Source organism: Hypanus sabinus, chromosome 23 (assembly GCF_030144855.1).
Source record: "Hypanus sabinus isolate sHypSab1 chromosome 23, sHypSab1.hap1, whole genome shotgun sequence".
In the NCBI taxonomy this organism is placed as follows: Eukaryota; Metazoa; Chordata; class Chondrichthyes; order Myliobatiformes; family Dasyatidae; genus Hypanus; species Hypanus sabinus.
This window is the reverse complement of record NC_082728.1, coordinates 59,305,254-59,325,716: the sequence shown is the minus strand read 5'-3', so window position 1 is coordinate 59,325,716 and position 20,463 is coordinate 59,305,254. Positions and strand designations below refer to the sequence as shown.

General features: G+C 44.8%; 1 protein-coding gene across 1 annotated transcript in view; it reads left to right on the top strand.

The window, feature by feature from the left end:
* The window catches only part of unc13d (unc-13 homolog D (C. elegans)), a 141,121-nt gene that overhangs the window by 78,105 nt on the left and 42,553 nt on the right, over window positions 1-20,463 (top strand). The window contains exons 18-20 of the mRNA XM_059949030.1: window positions 4,012-4,155; window positions 17,436-17,528; window positions 18,173-18,409. Coding sequence (XP_059805013.1) covers window positions 4,012-4,155; window positions 17,436-17,528; window positions 18,173-18,409 — 474 coding nt within the window. The remainder of the gene's footprint in view (window positions 1-4,011; window positions 4,156-17,435; window positions 17,529-18,172; window positions 18,410-20,463) is intronic.

Sequence of the window (20,463 nt, the reverse complement as noted above, 5' to 3'; positions counted from 1 at the left end):
AGATGTAATAAAGAGAGACTGGGCAGGTCATGACTTTCTCTGGAGTTGAGGAGGCTGAGAGGGTGACATTATAGAGGTTTATAACATCATGAGGGGCGGAGATGGTCACTTAGGGTAGGGGAGTCTAAACTTGGGTTTAAGGTGAGAGGGGAATAATTTAAATGAGTATTTTTTAACAGAGAGTGGAATGAGCTGCCAGAGGCAGGTAAAAGTACAATATTAGTCATTTGGACAGTTTCATGGAAAGGATAGGTTAAGTACAATGTGGGCCAAATGCAGGCAAATGGGACTAGCTCCTGAAGATTCCTTGGAACATGTGGACAGATTAGGTGGAAGGGCCTGTTTCCATGTCTGTCATCCTGACGGGTTGGGGGGTGGGTAGATTATGAATAATAACAGAGATATTGAGATAATCAGTTGAGTTAGATGACTATATGGTGTGACATGCTCCATTTCCTTCACTGCCACATATATTCACCAGTCCTGTCTCATTGAAGGTTTGATGCCAAATTCCTCAGGCATTGCACATGTGAACCAAATTGACCTCTCCATGATGTACGTGGTGTAACATGTCCGCAGAAAAAATAACACGAGTTAAGCAATGCATCTGGGGCAGAAGGAGCTCATTCAATACCCCTGGGCCTGACCAGTAAGATCCCCATACTCTCAAACAAAATCGTAAGCACCATAAGAGTTGTGTACATTTCAGAGAAATCTTCCCTCTGGGATGTAGGCTCGGGCTGTTTAATCCCCTCTCAGAGGTGAAATCTCTTGGTGCTGGAAGTTGGTGGGCTGCGTTATTGTTTTCATTGACTCTGTTGTGTTTCTTCATATCTACTGTGAATGCCCACAAGAAATGGTGACAGTACACTTTGATGATAAATTTACTTTGAACTTTGGATGTTTGCGTGTATCACAGATATATCATTCTTTATGTGGGGAGACCTATCTGCTGATAAAATGCCCTCTCATCAGAGTCCAAAATAATGGGAGGAAAGCACCTCTCCTCCTGTGCTCCAATCCCTTTTGTAATAAAGGCCAACGTATCAGCTGCCTTCTGATTTCTGGCTGAACCTGTATGTTTGCTTCAGTTACATGTATAGGGACACCCGAGCCCCTTTGAACTGTTACCCGGTTGACGAGGCCTCTCACCACTTAAGTGAGCAAAGTGAAAGGCTTCAGAGTTTTTCTACTTTGAATTCCTCCCTGTTCATTCTCTTAACCAGAATATTATCCCCTGAAGCCCCTCTGCTTCCTCCTCAGTCCACACCAGCACCCAGCTTTGTATTACCCATGCAAAGGTGCATTTATTCAAGCTCATCTGCATCAGACCCCCGGCACAGTTTACACATGGTTTGCCTGGAATGAAACTGAGAAAAGATTTAATTAACATCTAACTGAAACCATTAACTTTAAAGGGAACTTACTAAGTTGGCACGGCAGCTAGACTGCCCTAGACCTTCAGAAACCGTGGAGAGTTATGGACGCAGCTCAGCTCATCATGGGAAGCAGCCTCCCATCCACGGACTCTGTCTACACTTCTTGCTGCATTGGTGAAGTAGCCAACTTAATCGAAACCCCATCCACATTTTCTCTCCTCCCCACCTCCCTTAGGGCAGAAGATACAAAAGTTTGAGCACAGGCACTACTAAGCTCAAGAGCAGTTTCTATATTGCTATTTTAAGATGATCAACCCTCTAGTACAATAAGACCGACTCTTGACCTCACAATCTACCTCATAGGCAACCAAAAACACCATTGGCAGGGGAAAGATGACATTTGGAGGTAAGCTAGTCATAATATCAAAATTGATACCAAAAGTTTTTCAGATATATCCAGGGTAAAGGAGCGGAGAGAGTAGATATTGGACCACTGGAACATGACGCTGGAGAGATAGTAACGAGGTAGAAGGAAATGGCGGACAAACTGAATAAATAGTTTACATCTGTCTTCATTCTTGAAGACAAAGCAGTATGCCGGAAGTCTGAGAGTGTCAGGGGGCAGAAGTGAGAGAAGTTGCCGTTACTAGGGAGAAGGTGCTTGGGAAACTGAAGGGTCTCGAGAAAGATAAGTCACCTGGACCAGATGAACTTCACCCCAGGGTTCTAAAAGAGGTAGCTGAAAATATTATAGAGGCATTAATAGTGATCTTTCAAGAATCAATAGATTTTGGTATGGTTCCAGAAGACTGGAAAATTTCAGATATCACTCCACTGTTCAAGAAGGGAGAGAGTCTGAAGGAAGGAGATCATAGGCCAGTTAGCCTAACCTCAGTGGTTGAAAGGATGGAGTCAATTGATAAAGATGAGGTTTCAGGGTACTTGGAGGCAAATAAGATGTTAGCCTTCATTTCAAGAGGACTAGAATATAAAACACAAAGGATGTAATGTTAAGGCTTTACAAGGCACTGGTGAGGCCTCACTCGGAGTACTCTGAGCAGTTTTGTGGCCTTATTTGAGAAAGGATGTGATGACATTGAAGAGGGTTCAGAGGAGGTTCATGAGAATGATTTTGGGAATGAATGGGTTATCATGTGAGTAGCGATTGAAGGCCCTGGGCCTGTGCTTCAGTAGAATGAGGGGGGATCTCGTTGAACCCTATTGAATGTTGAAAGGTCTAGATGGAGTGGATATGGAGGGGATGTTTCCTTTGGTTGGGGAGCTTAGGACCAGAGGGCACAGCCTCAGAATAGAGGGACATCTATTTAGGACAGTGAAGAGGAAGAATTTCTTCAGCTAGCAGGTGGTGAATCTGTGGAGGCCCAGTCATTGGGTGCATTTAAGGCAGAGACTGATGGTGAGACTAAGTCAGAGCATGAAAGATTGAGGAGGAGGCAGAGGGTGGAATTGAGAGGGAAATAGACCAGCCATGCTGAAATGGCAGAGCAGACTCGATGGGCCAGATGGCCTATTTTCACTTGTAAACAAATGCTTTTGCTTAGTGGAGGTGATGCACAGTAACCGATCGTGCTTTGATCCCTCACAAATACAGATTCAGCTGCAATGAAAACGATTCATGCTGCTGGCCCTGCAGAGCACTGAGGCTTTCCCGAGGACAGGCACTGTCTTTTACCTGCTCTGCATCTCCTTCATATTCTTAACCAGGGCCTCAATAGCTCTCAAAACCCAAGCTTCCCCAAACCTGCCAGCTTTGACTTTTATTCTAATTGGAACATACACATTTTGTCCTCTCAAAATTTCACTTTTGAAGGCCTCCCACTTACCAAGCACATCTTTGCCAAGAAACCTGTCCCAATCCACACTTGCCAGCTCCTTTCTGATGCCATCAACATTGACCATTCTCTAATTTGGAATCTCAGCCCACAGACCAGACCTATTCTTCTCTAAAGTTATCTTGAAAATAATGGAAATACAATGACGTGTCCCTGCATTGTTTTGTTCCCAAATCAGAGATCCAATACTGCTTTCTCTCTAGCTGAGACTTCGATATATTGATTAAGGAAACTTCCCTGAACACATTTGACAAGCTCTATCTCATCCAGTCTTTTTACAGGATGGGAGTCCCAGTCAACTTGTGGAAGGTTAAAAGCACCTACTCTCACAACCTCATTTTTCCTGCATCTGAAGTCTGTCTCTCTACAAATTTGCTCCTCTAAATCCCACTGACTATTGGGTGGTCTATAAGATAATCCTATTAATGTGGTCATCTCTTTTTCATTTTTCAGTAGACAAGCCTCCCACTCAGTCCTGTCTGCGATACTTTCCCTGATAGTAATGCTACCACTTTAATACCTCCTCCCCCCCATCATATCAAAAGCAATGAAAATGGAACATGGAGCAATCGATCACTCCTGCCCAAACTGAACTGCCAGTGATGGGGCGAGGTGTGCTTTTGTTTATACAGTCATCTGTTCATCAATATTCAAAAGATGTCCTAAATTTTCAGACATTTATTGCATATTTTGCCCTAACGTTGCTTTACAGTGATGGGGTGGATGTGTTTTTGACGTACAGTCCTTACAGAGACTAACTTTCAGTTACATTTCCACAGCTGGAGAGCCTGGGAGAGAAGGCCAAGCACAGCAACTCTGCTGTAGATATTGCAACCTGCTACCTCAAGATCAAACAGACATGGACCCAGCTGAGCTGGCCAGACTCTGAGGAAGCTTTCGTCATCATGGTCAAGCTGACTGAGGTGAGTGTGACATCAACTGCAGTTTTCCATTGAAATCTCGCTTGTTCTCACTCTTGCTCTTTCCCACCCTCATATCTATATCTATCTCCATCCTCTCCTCCTCTCTGCTCTCTCCTTCCCCCTCCTTCCCCCACCCCCTCCTTCTCCTCCTTCCCTCACCCCTCCCCCTCCTTCCCCCACCCCTCCCCTCCTTCCCCTACCCCTTACTTATCCCTCCTCTCCCATCCCTCTCTCCCCATCTCCCCTCTCTCCTCCCCATCTCCCCCTCACCCCTACCCCCTCTACTCCCTCACCTCTACTCCCTCTTCCTCACCCCTAACTGCCTCTCCCTCCCTTCCCCTTCTCCCTCTTCCCATCCTCTCACTCTCCTCCTCCTCTCCCCCTCCCTCTCTCTTTGCAGAAGGGGTTTACCAGGATGCTGCCTGGATCAGAGGACGTGTGCTAAAGGACAAAGTTGGACAAACTTGGGTTGTTTTCTCTAGAGCAACAGAGACTGAGAGGAGATCTGATAGAGATTTATAAGATTATGAAGGATCTAGCATTGGTTTCTTGTGTTTTTGTCCAAAGGAGATGTGCAGATTGTTTGAGTGTTGGTGCCTGGAACGAGCTGCCAGGGTTGGTGGGGGAGGCAAATATCCTCGAGGGATTTGAGAGGCTCTGAATGTTCACATGAATGTGCAGGTAATGGAAGGATGTGAGCATTGTGTCAGCTGAAGAAATTAGTTTAGTTAGGCATTTAATTACTAGTTTAACTAATTCAGCACAACATTAGGGTTGTCATGTTCTATGATGTGGTTGCCTTGGGGTCAAGAGTTCACTTGAATGATTGTTGAAATAGGATAGGAAGGATGTTGGCTTAAAAGAATCAGAAAAAGTGTCATTAAAGGCTAGACCTTGGGGCTGAGAGGGAATTGGATCAGCCATGATGAAATGGCAGAACTCGAAGTGCCAAGTGGCCAGATTCTGCTCCTGGTGTCTTGTGGGAAGTGATGGAAGTCTGGAAAGGAAGAGGCAAAGAGGCGGATTCCTCTGGCTGCCAAGTTTAAAATTTGGGTTATAGTCTCGGGGTATGGGTCAACTAGTTAAGGTCAAGATGAGAAATATATTGTAAGCAAGTTGGAGTACTGAGCATGATTTTTGTACACTGTGACAATCGGGGGATAGAAGAGGAAAGTGTTAGAGGTACGGGATCAGCCATGGCCTTACTGAAGGGTGAAGCAGGCCTATGAGATCAGCTCCTGGTTATCTATCATCTTCTCACTTACTTCATGATTGAGCTGAGTGTGGAAGGACTGGATCTTTAACAGGTGGTGGCCAAACCACAACAAGGAAGGCATTGACCTGAATTCATTCTCACTGAGGGGTCTGTCTTTGGGAATACAGTTGTATGTGGTTGGACCCATATTATTTCTCTGAGGGATGATTGCCCTCCAACAAAAACAGACATTTTCCATTTATCTGAGTACGATTCCTGCCAGTTCCTGCTTCTTCCAATTATATTAATATTTCTACATACATTTCTGGCCTGTGTTCTAAGGCTCTGCCTCCCTATCAAATTGGTTTAAGCTAATTTGGCAGGAGGATGGGAACCAGAGTGGTAGTTCTGAGGATGAAGTAGTTGGTTTACAAACAAAGGCGACATGTAGTGCAACTCCTGACAGGGCAACGTTGCAGTCAGCAGGATGAGCTGCAATGTAAAAGGCAGACAAAATTGAAAAGGGTGAACACAGGACTGAAAGTGCTCAGTATACGGAATAAGGTCAATGAACCTGTAGCATAGTTACAGATCGGCATGTATGATGTTGTCAGCTTCGCTGAATCGTGGCTGAGAAAAGATTATAACTGGAAGCTTAATGTTCAAGGATGTACACTATCAAAAGGCAAACAGGAACAGGAAGGCAAACAAGGTGGCGTTGCTCTCTTGGTATAAAATGAAATGAAATCATTAGAACAAGGTGGCAGAGGATCAGTAGGTGTGGATAGAGATAAGAAACTTCAAGGGTAAAAAGACCCTGATGGGAGTTGTATACAGACTCCCGAACAGTAGTAAGGATGTCGTCTACAAATTACAACAGGAGATGGAAAAGTCTTGTCAAAAGGGCAATGTTACAATAATCATGGGGGCTTTCAATATGCAGGCAGATTGGGAAAATCAGGGTGATGCTGGATTCCAGGAGGGAGAGTTTCTGGATGCCTACAAGATTGCTTTTTAGAGCAGTTTGTGGTTGAACCCACTAGTGTATCGGGTGTTGTACAATTAACCAAAATTGATCAGGGAGCTTAAGGTAAAAGAATCCTGAGGGAAGAGTGATCATAATATGATCGAATTCACCCTGAAATTTGAGAAGGAGAAGCTAAATTCAGGTGTATCAGTATTACAGTGGAGTAAAGGGGATTACAGAGGTACGAGAGAGGAGTTGGCCAGAATTAAATGGAAAAGAACACTGGAATAGATGACAGCAGAGCAGTAATGGCTGTCGTTTCTGGGATCAGTCTGGAGGGCACAGGATGTATACATCCCAAAGAGGAAGAAGTATTCTAAAAGCAAGATGACACAAATGTGGCTAACAAGAGGTCAAAGCCAACATAAAAGCACCAGAAAGGGGAAATAATAGAACAAAAATTTGTGGAAAGATGGTGGATTTGGAAGCTTTTAAATTCCAACAGAAGGCAACTAAAAAGTCATTAAAAAGGTAAAGATGGAATACAGAAGTAAGCTAGGCAATAATATTAAAGAGGATACCAGAAGTTTATTCAGATACGTAAAGAGAGGTGAGAGTGGTTATTGGACCTCTGAAAAATGATGCTGGAGAGGTAGTAAAGGGGAACAAGGAAATGGCAGATGAATTGAGTAAGTATTTTGCATCACTCTTCACTGTGGAAGCCAGTAACAGTATGTGGAAGTTCCAAGCATCAGGGTCATAAGGTGCGAAGTTACCACTACTAGGGAGACGATTGGATGATCAGACAGAGGAGCAAAATTAGGCCATCTGACCTATTGAGTCTGTTCTGCCATTCAATCATGACTGATCCTTTTTTGACCCTCGTCAGTGCCACTCCCCAGCCTTTTCCCCGTAATCTTTGATGCTGTGTCCAATCAAAAGCCTAGCAATCTCCGCCTTAAATACACCCAACGACCCGGCCTCCATAGCTGCACGTGGTAACAAATTCCACAAATTCACCACACTCTGCCTAAGAAATTTCTCCACACCTCTGTTTTAAATGGACACCCCTCTTATCCTGAGGCTGTGACCTCTTGTCCTAGACTCTCCCACCATGGGAAACATCTTTTCCATGTTTGTCTAGGCCCTTCAATATTCGAAAGGTTTCAGTGAGATTCCCCCTCATCCTTCTAAATTCCAGTGAGTACAGACCCAGAGCCATCAAACATTCCTCATATGATAACCATTTCATTTCCGGAATCATCCATGTGAACCACCTCTGAACAATCTCCAATGCCAGCACACCTTTTCTTAGATAAGGAGCCCAAAACTGCTCATTATAGTCAAGGTGTGGCCTCACCAGTGCCTTATAAAGCCTCAGCCTCACATCCTTGCTCTTGTATTCTAAACCTCTTGAAGGGAATGCTAACATTGCATTTGCCTTCCTCACCACCGAGTCAACCTGCAAGTTAACCTTTAGGGTGTTCTGCACAAGGACTCCCAAGTCCCTTTGCATCTCAGATATTTGTATTTTCTCCCCATTTAGAAAATAGTCTTCAGATTTATTTCTACTACCAAAGTGCATGACCATACATTTTCCATCTTTGTATTTCATTTGCCACTTTCTTACCCATTCTCCTAATCTGTCGAAGTCCTTTTGCATCCTACCTATTTCCTCAACACTACCTGCCCTTCCAACAGTCTTCATATCATCTGCAAACTTGGCTGCAAAGCCATCTATTCCATCATCTAAATCATTTATATACAGCATAAAAAGAAGTGGTCCCAACACCGACCCCTCCAGAACACCACTAGTCACTGGCAGCCAACCAGACAGGGATCCTTTTATTCCCATTTGCTGCCTTCTTCCAATCAGCCAATGCTCTAACCATGTTAGTAATTTTCCTGTAATACCCACGAGCTCTTAACTTGATAAGCAGCCTCATGTGTGGCACCTTGGCAAAGGCCTTCTGAAAGTTCAAATATACAACATCCACTGCATCCCTTTTATCTATCCTACTTGTAATCTCCTCAAAGAATTCCAATGGGTTCGTCAGGAAAGATTTTCCCTTAAGGAAACCATGTTGACTTTGTCCTGCCTTGTCCTGCGTCATCAAGTACTTCATGACCTCATCGTTAACAATTGACTCCAACATCTTCCCAACCACTGAGGTTAGGCTAGCTGGTCTATAATCTCCTTCCTGCTGCCTTCCTTCTTTCTTAAAGAGTGGAGTGACAGCATGCCAGAGTCCAATGATTTTTGAAAGATCATTACTAATGCTTCCACAATCTCTACTGCTACCTCTTTCAGAACTCTAGAGTGCAGTTCATGTGGTCCGAGTGACTAACTTACCTTTGGGTCTTTCAGCTTTTTGAGCACCTTCTTCCTTGCAATAGTAACTGCACTCACACTTTTCAACATCCAGCACACTGCTAGTGTCTCGTACAGTGAAGACTGATGCAAAATACTCATTTAGTTTACCTACCATCTCCTTCTCCCCTGGTATTATTTCTCCAGCCTCATTTTCTAACAGTCCTATATCCACTGTCATCTCTCATTTTTTACATAGTTGAAAAAGCATTTTCTATCCACCTTGATATTGTTTGCCAGCTTGTTTTAACACTTCATCTTTTCCCTCCCAAAGATTCTTTCAGTTGCTCTCTGTAGGTTTTTAAAAGCTTCCCAATCCTCTATCTTCCCACTAATTTTTGCTTTGTTGTATGCCCTCTCTTTTGCTTTTACAATAGCTTTGACTTCCTTATTCAGCCACAGTTGTTCTATTTTGCCATTTGAGTATTTTTTATTTTGTTTTTGGAATACATTTATCCTGCACCTTCCTCATTTTTCCCAGAATCTCACACCATTACTGCTCTGCTGTCAATTCTGTCAGCAACTCCTTCCAATTTACTTTGGCCAACTCCTCTCTCATATCACTGTAATTTCCTTTACTCTACCGAAATACTGCTAAGTCAGACTTTACTTTCTCCTATCAAATTTCAAGTTGAATTTAATCATACTCTGATCACAGCCTCCTATGGGTTCCTTTACTATAAGCTCTATAATTGTCTCTGCTTCATAAAATAACACCCAAATTACACCAATCCAGTATAGATGATCCCCTAGTAGGCTCAACAACAAACTGCTCTAAAAAGCTATCTCTTAGGCATTCAACAAACTCACTCTCTTGAGATCCATTACTAACCTGATTTTCCAAATTGACCTGCATGTTAAAATCTCCCATGACTATTATAAGATTGCCTTTTTGACACCCGTTTTCTATTTTCCATTGTAATCTGTGGTCCACATCCCAGCTACTGTTGGGAGGCCTGTATATAACCGCCATCAGGGTCCTTTTACCCTTGCTGTTTCTTAACTCAACCCACAAGGATTCTGATCCTACATCACATTTCCACTGATTTGATGCCATTCTTTACCAGCGGAGCCACAACACCCTCTGCCGACCCTCCTGTCCCTCCGATACAACGCGTAACCTTGGACATTCAGCTCCCAACTACAACCATCCTTCAGCCATGATGCAGATGCTGGAAATTCAAGCAACACACACAAAATGCTGGTGGAACGCAGTAGGCCAAGCAGCATCTATAGGGAAAAGTGCTGTGGATGTTTCGGGCTGAGACCCTTCGTCAGGACTAACTGAAAGAAGAGACAGGAAGAGATTTGAAAGTGAGAGGGGGAGGGGGAGATACAAAATGATAGGAGAAGACAGGAGGAAGTGGGGTGAAGCTAAGAGTTAGAAAGGTGATTGGCAAAAGGGATACAGAGCTGGAGAAGGGAAAAGATCATGGGATGGGAAGCCTAGGGAGAAAGAAAGGGGGAGGGGAGCACCAGAGGGAGATGGAGAACAGGCAAGGAGTGATTGTGAGAGGGACAGAGAGAGAAAAAAAGGGAAAATAAACAAATAAATAAATAACTAAGGGATGGTGTAAGCAGGGGAGAAGGGGCATTAATGGAAGTTAGAGAAGTCAATGTTCATGCCATCAGGTTGGAGGCTACCCAAATGGAATATAAGATGTTGTTCCTCCAACCTGAGTGTGGCTTCATCTTGACAGAGAGGAGGTCATGGACAGACATATCAGAATGGGAATGGGACGTGGAATTAAAATGTGTGGCCACTGGGAGATCCTGCTTTCTCTGGCGGACTGAATATACGTGTTCAGCAAAAAGGTCTCCCAGTCTGCATCGGGTCTCATTTTGACCTGTCATGTGCCTGCCCTTCCTGACAATCTGACTGCATGCTATCTTGGTTTTTTTACCATTCGTCCTATCGCAAGCCCCTCCACTACAGTTCCCATCCCCCAGCCACATTAGCTTAAACCCTTCACAACAGCTTTAACAATCCTGCCCACGAGAATATTGGTCTCCCTCGGGTTCAGGTGCAACCTGTCCCTTTTGTATAGGTCATACTTCCCCCCGAAGAGTTCCCAATGATCCACGAACCTGAACCCCTGTTCCTGCACCAGCTTCTCAGCCACACATGTATCTGCCAAATCATCCAGTTTCTACTCTCACTGGCGCGGGGCATAGGCTGTAATGCAGAAATTACTACCCTAGAGGTCCAGTTTCTCAGCTCTCTGAATTCTCTCTTTGCTTTCCTTCCTATGTCATTGGTACCAATATGTACCAAGACATAGAACATTCCAGCACAGAAACAGGCCTTTTGGCCCTTCTTGGCTGTGCTGAACCATTTTTCTGCCTAGTCCCACTGACCTGCACCTGGCCCATATCCCTCCAAACCCCGCTTATCCATATACCTGTCCAAGTTTTTCTTAAGTGTTAAAAGTGAGCCCGCATTTACCACTTCATCAGGCAGCTCATTCCACACTCTCACCACTCTCTGTGAAGAAGCCCCCCCCCCAATGTTCCCTTTAAACTTTTATCCCTTCACCCTTAACCCATGTCCTCTGTTTTTTTTCTCCCCTGGCCTCAGTGGAAAAAGCCTGCTTGCATTCACTCTATCTATACCCATCATAATTTTATATACCTCTATCAAATATCCCCTCATTCTTCTACGCTCCAGGGAGTAAAGTCCTAACCTATTCAACCTTTCTCTGTAACTCAGTTTCTCAAGTCCTGGCAACATCCTTGTAAACCTCCTCTGCACTCTTTCAACCTTATTAATATCCTTCCTGTAATCTGTCTGCTCCCCCCCCCCTCCAAAATGTTGCGGACACGATCCAAGACGCCCTGACCCTGACCCTGGGAGGTCACCAACCACTTCTGAGTCCAGTTCACATCCACAAAGTCTCCTGTCTGTTCATCTGATTATCGGGACCCCTATCACTACCACTCCCCTCTTCTCCCTCTTTCCCTCCTGGTCTCTGTGGCGTTCCCCTGGGAGGTCAGCCTTCACACAGTATCCAAAATGGTATATTTATTATTGAGGGGAATGGCCACAGAGGTGCTCTGCCTATTCACCGTCCCATTGCTTCTCCTGACCATCACCCACCTCCTGCAAGTTAGTGGTGACTACTTCCCTGTACCTCCACCCTATGATCTCCTCACTCTCCCGTACAAGCTGAAGGCCATCCAGCTGCTGCTCCAGATCCCTAACATGGTCTTCAAGGAGCCGAAGCTGGACGCACTTCACCCAGATGTAGTTCCCCGAGAGAATCTGGGTTTCCCAGGACTCCAAAATCCTCCATGAAGAACATAAAACTACATTTAAACTACACTAAGTACCCCTGACCCAGTAAGAAAAAAGGGAAACTTCACAGAAACTTACTCAGACAGCTTACCCAGAGCCAACTCCCGTTCCAATCCAAAGCCTAGCACTCCCACTCTCACTAGCTGTCCACTGCCAACAATGGCCACCCTGCTTGTTCTTTTTGCATTTTTATTTACTGCACTGTCTGCCGATTCGGCCACCAGAATAACACCGAACGCCCACAAAACTCTCCACTTAAACAAATGGCACCAACCTGCGAGTAAGCTCCTTGCTGTTTGCTGCACCCACTGCTGATTGAGCCGTGGGAATTCAGGTTCTTAGGAAACTGAAAGGCAGATAAGCCGCCCGGACACTGAAAGAGGTGGCTGAAGAAATTGTGGTGGCATTAGTAATGATCTTTGAAGAATCACTAGATTCTGGAATGGTTCCGGAAGACTAGAAAATTTAAAATGTCATTCCACTCTTCAAGAAGGAAGAGAGGCAGAAGAAAGGAAACTATAGGCTGGTTAGTCTGACTTCAGTGGTTGGGAAGATGTTGGGATTGATTGTATTGGATGTGGTTTTGGGGTATATGGAGGCACATGATAAAACAGGCCATAGTCAGCATAGTTTCCTCAAGGGAAAATCCTGCCAGAAAAATCTGTTGGAATTCTTTGAAGAAATGACAAGCAAAATTAGGGGATTGGACATGCTAGAGGCAGGAAACATGTTCCTGATGTTGGGGGAGTCCAGAACCAGAGGACACAGTTTAAGAATAAGGGGTAGGCCATTTAGAACAGAGTTCAGGAAAAACTTTTTCACCCAGAGAGTTGTGGATCTGTGGGATGTTCTGCCTCAGAAGGCAGTGGAGGCCAATCCTCTGGATGCTTTCAAGAAAGAGTTAGATAGAGCTCTTAAAGATAACGGAGTCAAGGGATATGGGGAGAAGGCAGGAACGGTATTGATTGTGGATGATCAGCCATGATTATAGTGAATGGTGGTGCTGGCTCGAAGAGCCGAATGGCCGACTCCTGCACCTACTGTCTATTGTAAAACAGACAAAGGAGAATCGGTTGATGTTCTGCACTTGGATTTTCAGAATGCCTTTGACAAGGTGCCACACACTAGGCTGCTTAACAAGCTACAAGCCCAGGGTATTACAGGAAAGATTCTAGCATGGATAAAGCATTGGGTGACTGGCAGGAGGCAGCGAGTGGGAATAAAGGGATCCTTTCCTGGTTGGTTGCTGGTGACTGGTGGTGTTCCGCCGGTGTCTGTGTTGTGACCAATTCTTTTTACGTTATATGTCAATGATTTGGATGATGGAATTGATGGCTTTATTACAAAGTTTGCAGACAATATGAAGGGGCAGATAGTTCTGAGGAAAGAGGCTACAGAAAAGCTTAGACGATTAGGAGAATGTGCAAAGAAGTGGCAGATGGAATGCAGTCAACACACACAAAATGCTGGTGGAACACAGCAGGCCAGGCAGCATCAATAAGGAGAAGCACTGTCGATGTTTCGGGCCCAGACCCTTCGTCAGGACTAACTGAAAGGAAAGATAGTAAGAGATTTGAAAGTAGTGGGGGGAGGGGGAAATGTGAAATGATGGGAGAAGACCGGAGGGGGTGGGATGAAGCTAAGAGCTGGAAAGGTGATTGGCAAAAGTGATACCGAGCTGGAGAAGGGAGAGGATCATGGGACGGGAGGCCTCAGGAGAAAGAAAAGGGAAGGGGGGGAGCACCAGAGAGAGATGGAGAACAGGCAAACAACAAAATATGTCAGGGATGGGGTAAGAAGGGGAGGAGGGGCATTAACAGAAGTTAGAGAAGTCAATGTTCATGCCATCAGGTTGGAGGCTACCCAGCCGGTATATAAGGTGTTGTCCCTCCAACCTGAGTTTGGATTCATTTTGACAGTAGAGGAGGCCATGGATAGACATATCAGAATGGGAATGGGACATGGAATTAAAATGTGTGGCCACTGGGAGATCCTGCTTTCTCTGGCAGACCGAGCGTAGGTGTTCAGTGAAACAGTCTCCCAGTCTGCGTTGGGTCTCACCAATATATAAAAGGCCACACCGGGAGCACAGGACGCAGTATACCATACCAGCCGCCTCACCTGGAAGGACTGTCTGGGGCCCTGAATGGTGGTGAGGGAGGAAGTGTAAGGGTAGGTGTAGCACTTGTTCCGCTTACAAGGATAAGTGCCAGGAGGGAGATCGGTGGGAAGGGATGGGGGGGATGAGTGGACAAGGGAGTCGCATAGGGAGCGATCACTGCGGAAAGCAGAAAGGGGGGGAGGGAAAGATGTGCTTGGTAATGGGATCCTGTTGGAGGTGGTGGAAGTGTTGGGAAGTGCAGTTTGGTAGAACAATTGAAAGGGTTGACTGTTTTCTTAATGGAAAGAAAATACAAAAATCTGAGGTATAAGGGGTCTTGGGATTTCTTATGCAGGATTCCCCAAAGGTTAATTTGAAGGTTGAGTCTGTGGTGAGTAAGTCAAATGTGACGTTAGCATTCATTTCAAGAGACCTAGAATATAAAAGCAAGGATGTGATGTTGAGACTTTAGAAAGCACTGGTGAGGCCTCACTTGGAGTATTGTGAGCAGTTTTGAGCCCCTTAAATTAAAAAGGATGTGCTGAAACTGGAGAGGGTTCAAAGGTGGTTCACAAAAATGATTGCGGGATTGAATAGCTTGTCATATGAAGAGTGTTTGATGGCTCTGGGCCTGTATTCACTTGAATTCAGAAGAATCCATCAGGGGGTGGCTTAATTGAAACCTGTCGAATGGTGAAAGGCCTTGATAGAGTAGTTGTGGAGAGGATGTTTCCTATGGAGGGAGTGTCGAAGACCAGAGGATACAGTCAGAATAGAGGGGCATCGGTTTAGAACGGAAGTGAGGAGGAATTTCGTTAGCCAGAGAGTGGTCAATCCCTGGAGTTCATTGCCACGGGCAGCTGTGGAGGCCAAGTCTTTATCTATATTTAAGGCAGAGATTGATAGATAATTAAAGTCAGGGCATGAAGGGAGACGAGAGGAAGACAGGAGATTGGTGTTGAGAGGAAAAATAGATCAGCCATGATGAAATAGCAGAGCAGACTCAATGGGCCAAATGGCCTAATTCTGCTCCTGTATCTTCTGGTCTTCCGGTCTTGATGTCTAATAGATTCAGAACAGATCCAGCAGCTCAGAAGTGCTGCTGATTATCCCGGAGATTCTTCTCGCCCGGCATATCCCTCCTGCTCTGTTATCATTACGGTGAAGGACCTGGTAGAGTGAGGTTTACCAGCATCACTTGCAATCGCAAGTTTCCTTGGTTCTTAATCACCTTTAAATAGATCAATATTCCTGTGTGAGATAGTTACATTTACATCAGTGCTTGAGTATCAAAAGCATGTGGTTGTGGTTGAATTGAGTCTCCAGTGGAGACGGTCACTGGTGACTACGTGGTTCCATTCTGCTATAACTCTTCTAACAGTGAAGCAGCCGGTGAGACACAACATTCAGGCATGGGGTGATAAGTGAATGATACTGACTGTGCCTCACAGGTCTGGACAACGAGCATCTCCTACAAGACAGATCACCTAACCTTCTACCCTTGTCATTGATCAGCCACAGATAACATGGTTACAACAGCAGGTCAGAGAAGGGATATCCCTCGCTGAATGATGCAACTCCTGACAACAATCCACAAGTCAGGAACTCATTGAAACCATCTTCACTTGCCTGGATAGTGCAGCTCCCAACAAAACTAGCACAAAATGGCCCAGCTGATGAAGATCCCAAACACACCCTTCTACCTCCCCCAGCACAGCATATACCGTCAACAAATGCAACACACTACTTCGCCAGGGTTTCTTCAGCACCTCCCAAACCCATGACTCCCTCTCCTTTGAAAGTCAAGGGAAGCATACAACCTGAAAGATCGCTTTGAACTGCTCACCACCATGACATGGAAATAGAACCGCCGAACATTACAGCACAGAAACAGGCCTTTTGGCCCTTCTTGGCTGTGCCGAACATTTTTCTGCCTAGTCCCACTGACCCGCACCTGGCCCATATCCCTCCATACACCTCTCATCCACGTACCTGTCCAAGTTTTTCTTAAATGTTAAAAGTGATCTTTCCTTCATTGCTGCCATCAAAATTCTGGAGCACTCTACCAGCACCTCTAACATACCTTCTGAGGATCTTTCGGCTATGGGGGATAAGCACTGACCGCACATGCACCTGTCCTGGCCAGACTAGGGCTCGAAAGTTGGATTGGGTTGTTCCGTGTGTTACCACTACCCTCCTTGCACATGGTACTTTACACATTGTATATCTGTAGCCACACTCGTGGATATAAAATAACACGCATGAGCAGGAGAAGGCTGCTCGACCCCTCGATCCTACCCCACTATTCAACAAGATCTGATCTTGGCCTTGACACTCCTCTCCTACCTGACCCCCATCAGGCTAGCGAAATAAGCTGGAGCACCTGCAGAATATCTTGTGTTTATGACACATTAATCAAATTACTTGTTACTGTAGTCTGAAGTGACTAAAAATCACAGGTGGTTGATGAATATTTCCCAGAATGAAGTGTGCTGGTTACCCATCGAGCAGCTGTCCAACAACCCCGGGATAGACTAAAGGATGAAGCTGCCCCTTGGCTGTGGTACACTTGATCCAGACCAAAGTTCCAACCCCTCCCCAGGAAGCCACCAGAGAGTCAGACTTGCCTTCCTAAATTTATCACGGAATGGGGTAATTTATAGACAATAGACAATAGACAATAGGTGCAGAAGTAGACCATTTGGCCCTTCGAGCCTGCACCGCCATTTTGAGATCATGGCTGATCAACTACTATCAATATCCGGTTCCTGCCTTGTCCCCATATCCCTTGATTCCCCTATCCATAAGATACCTAGCTAGCTCCTTCTTGAAAGCATCCAGAGAATTGGCCTCCGCTACCTTCTGAGGCAGTGCATTCCAGACCCCCACAACTCCCTGGGAGAAGAAGTTTTTCCTTAACTCTGTCCTAAATGACCTACCCCTTATTCTCAAACCATGCCCTCTGGTACTGGACTCTCCCAGCATCTGGAACATATTTCCTGCCTCTATCTTGTCCAATCCCTTAATAATCTTATATGTTTCAATCAGATCCCCTCAATCTCCTTAATTCCAGCGTGTACAAGCCCAGTCTCTCTAACCTCTCTGCGTAAGACAGTCCAGACATCCCAGGAATTAACCTTGTGAATCTACGCTGCACTTCCTCTATTTGTCCGATCCTGACCCCTAAATACCACTCCTCCCCTCTTTAGGCCCCCGAGTAGAAGTGAAAAGCAAAAATTCTCCAGTCTGCAGAGGTAAAATAGTGTGCCAGTCACACTAACACCTTGAAACCCCATCGCATCTGTTTACCCGTAGTGAGTCTGGAACACTCATGGACTCCTCCTGTTACAGGATATGTGCAAAGTTGCGTTAATGTACTGTCGACTCATTGAGCAGAAGGCAGAGGAACTGTCATCCAAGGGAGATCACGAAAACGCAAATGATGTGAGTACCTCATTAATCTGTATTCAAACAATTTGCATTTTGTTAATATTTGACTATAGTTAACAGTAATCTATAAGAATTCACATAACAAGACAACATTACTGGGAAACCTAGGGAGTTAATGATAGAGAGGATTAGATGTACAAAATATAAAAAAGGAATTATTTATTCTCAGGCACAGCTGACACTGAGAGGTAAAGTGGTGTGCCTTCTCTGTTAAACCTGATCAAAGGAGGGGCTTAGATCAAGAAAGCCTCAATATTGGCCAAGTGAGAAAGGAAATAGAGCGTCAGAGTGACACAGGCTCTTCGGTCCAACTCGTACATGCTGAACAAGTTGTCCAACTATTTGCCCAAGTAAGGACTGAATGGAACCCCAATGAAAAATCAACTCGAGAGTTCTCAGTCTCACCCAAATACCAGAAGAGGGCAGCTGAGGTAACTCATCTGCCTTGACCAGAATACAACTGGAGAAGGCCGTTTGGGTGCTAGGATATATGCTTTGCCACCTAATGGTTCATGAATGTTGTTCTTATCCCTGTTATTAACCTTGTCCTTTCAATGTTCACCACTTTGAAAACAAATCCACGATGTGAGTGGAGGACAGCTAGAAATTAATAACATTTTTCCACTTTACTCTCCTAGTCAGATGTGAATGCCGTGAGGTCACTGCAGCTCTGCGTGGTTCTCAACAACATGAGGCATCTTCGGGAGATCATTTCCCGGTTGCCGGAGGACCTGGACTGGCAGGGACTAAAGGAGGACACAGCCAGCATGATCTCAGTGGATCAGATCCAGAACACACTGCACACCCAGCTCGAGAGGGTCAACGACCAAATCAACAATAAGATCCAGGGTGTGATCCAAACCCTCGCACAGAAGGTATGGACCCCAGACAGGAAAACACGGAGGCTGAAAGTCTACTTTGTCTTTAGTTGAGTTAATAAATTAGACACCTGGATACAAGTCCATCCATTTCAATAGCAGTTCTTCTCTTTCTTTTAAGCCAACCTTCCTTCCAATTTCAGATTCTCACCCCAAAACTGTTCGTGAACTTTTGCTGTACGGATCCCAAGGCAGCCATGTCATAGAACGTAGAACAACACAGCACAGGAACACAATGTCATAGAACGTAGAACAACACAGCACAGGAACACCATGTCATAGAACGTAGAACAACACAGCACAGGAACACCATGTCATAGAACGTAGAACAATACAGCACAGGAACACCATGTCATAGAACGTAGAACAGCACAGCACAGAACACCATGTCATAGAACGTAGAACAACACAGCACAGGAACACAATGCCATAGAACGTAGAACAACACAGCACAGGAACACCATGTCATAGAACGTAGAACAATACAGCACAGGAACACCATGTCATAGAACGTAGAACAACACAGCACAGGAACACCATGTCATAGAACGTAGAACAACACAGCACAGGAACACCATGTCATAGAACGTAGAACAACACAGCACAGGAACACAATGCTGTGGTGAAATAATTAAACTGGTAATTAAATACATAACTAATATAATCCCTTCTGCCTACACGATGTTCACATCCTTCTGGAAGTTTGAGAGTGTCAGGGGACAGAGGTGAGTGCAGTTGCCATTACTAGGGAGAAAGTGCTTGGGAAACCGAAAGGCCTGAAGCTAGATAAAATACCTGGACCAGATGGTCTACACCCCAGGGTTCTGCAAGAGGTGGCTGGAGAGATTATGGTGGCATTAGTAACGATCTTTCAAGAATCAGTAATTTCTGGCATGGTTCCAAAGGATTGGAAAATTGCAAATGTTGCTCCACTCCTCAAGGGAGAGGGGCAGAAGAAAGGAAATAATAGGCCAATTAGTCTGACCTGTGTTGCTGGGAAGATGTTGGATTGTTAAAGATGAGGTTTTGGGGTACTTGGAGGGACATGATAAAATAGGTTAAAGTCAGCATGGTTTCCGTAAGAGAAAATCTTGCCAAGCAAATCTGTTGGGATTCTTTGAAGAAATAACAAACAGGATAGACAAAGGAGAATCGGTGGATTTTGTGTACTTGGATTTTCAGAAGGCCTTTGACAAGGTGCCACACATGAGGCCACTAAACAAAGAAGGAGCCCATGGTATTATGGGAAAGATTCTAGCATGGATAAAGCAATGGCTGACTGTCGGGAAGCAAAGAGTGGGAATAAACAGAGCCTTTTCTAGTGGGCTGCTGGTGACTAGTGGTGTTCCACAGGGGTCTGTGTCGGGAATGCTTATTTTTACGTTATATGTCAATGATCTGAATGACAGAATTGTGCGCTTTGTAGCCAAGTTTGCAGACTTGCTTTGCGTGACTGATAGTCTGGCTGTGCCACTTTAGGAAGTGATGAAGACTCGTACTCGGAGATGAGTCCTATCAGTTAGAAGGAGGTGGGTAATGCTGGAACACTTAGAAACAGAAACAATGTTAATGCTTGTTGATCTGAAGTGTTGAGACTCTTTTCTCTCAGATGCCACCTCATTGCCCAGTATTTCCTGCCTGAGCTTCAGATTTACAGCTTGAACTCTATTCTGTCTTTGTACAAGCTACAGCAGGGAAGAGGAAACGTTACCTTCTCTCAACAGAATTGCTGAGACATTGGCTCCCCTTGTACGTTCATGGGTCTAGCCAGGGAAACTCTGGTCTGACATTCTCAGGAAGGTGATGGTCTCCAGTGATTACTTAGCTTGTTAAACCATAACTTTCATGATGTTTGGTTAGAAGCAATTGTCCAGTTAATATATTGATGACTGATGAGGTTTCCTTTGCATGAGTTCAAAGTTCAAAGTAAAATTTATTATCAGAGTATGTACACGTCACCACATACACAACTCTAAGATTCTTTTTCTGTGGGCATGCTTAGCAAATCTATAGAACAGTAACTGTAAACAGGATCTGTAAACTGTAAACAA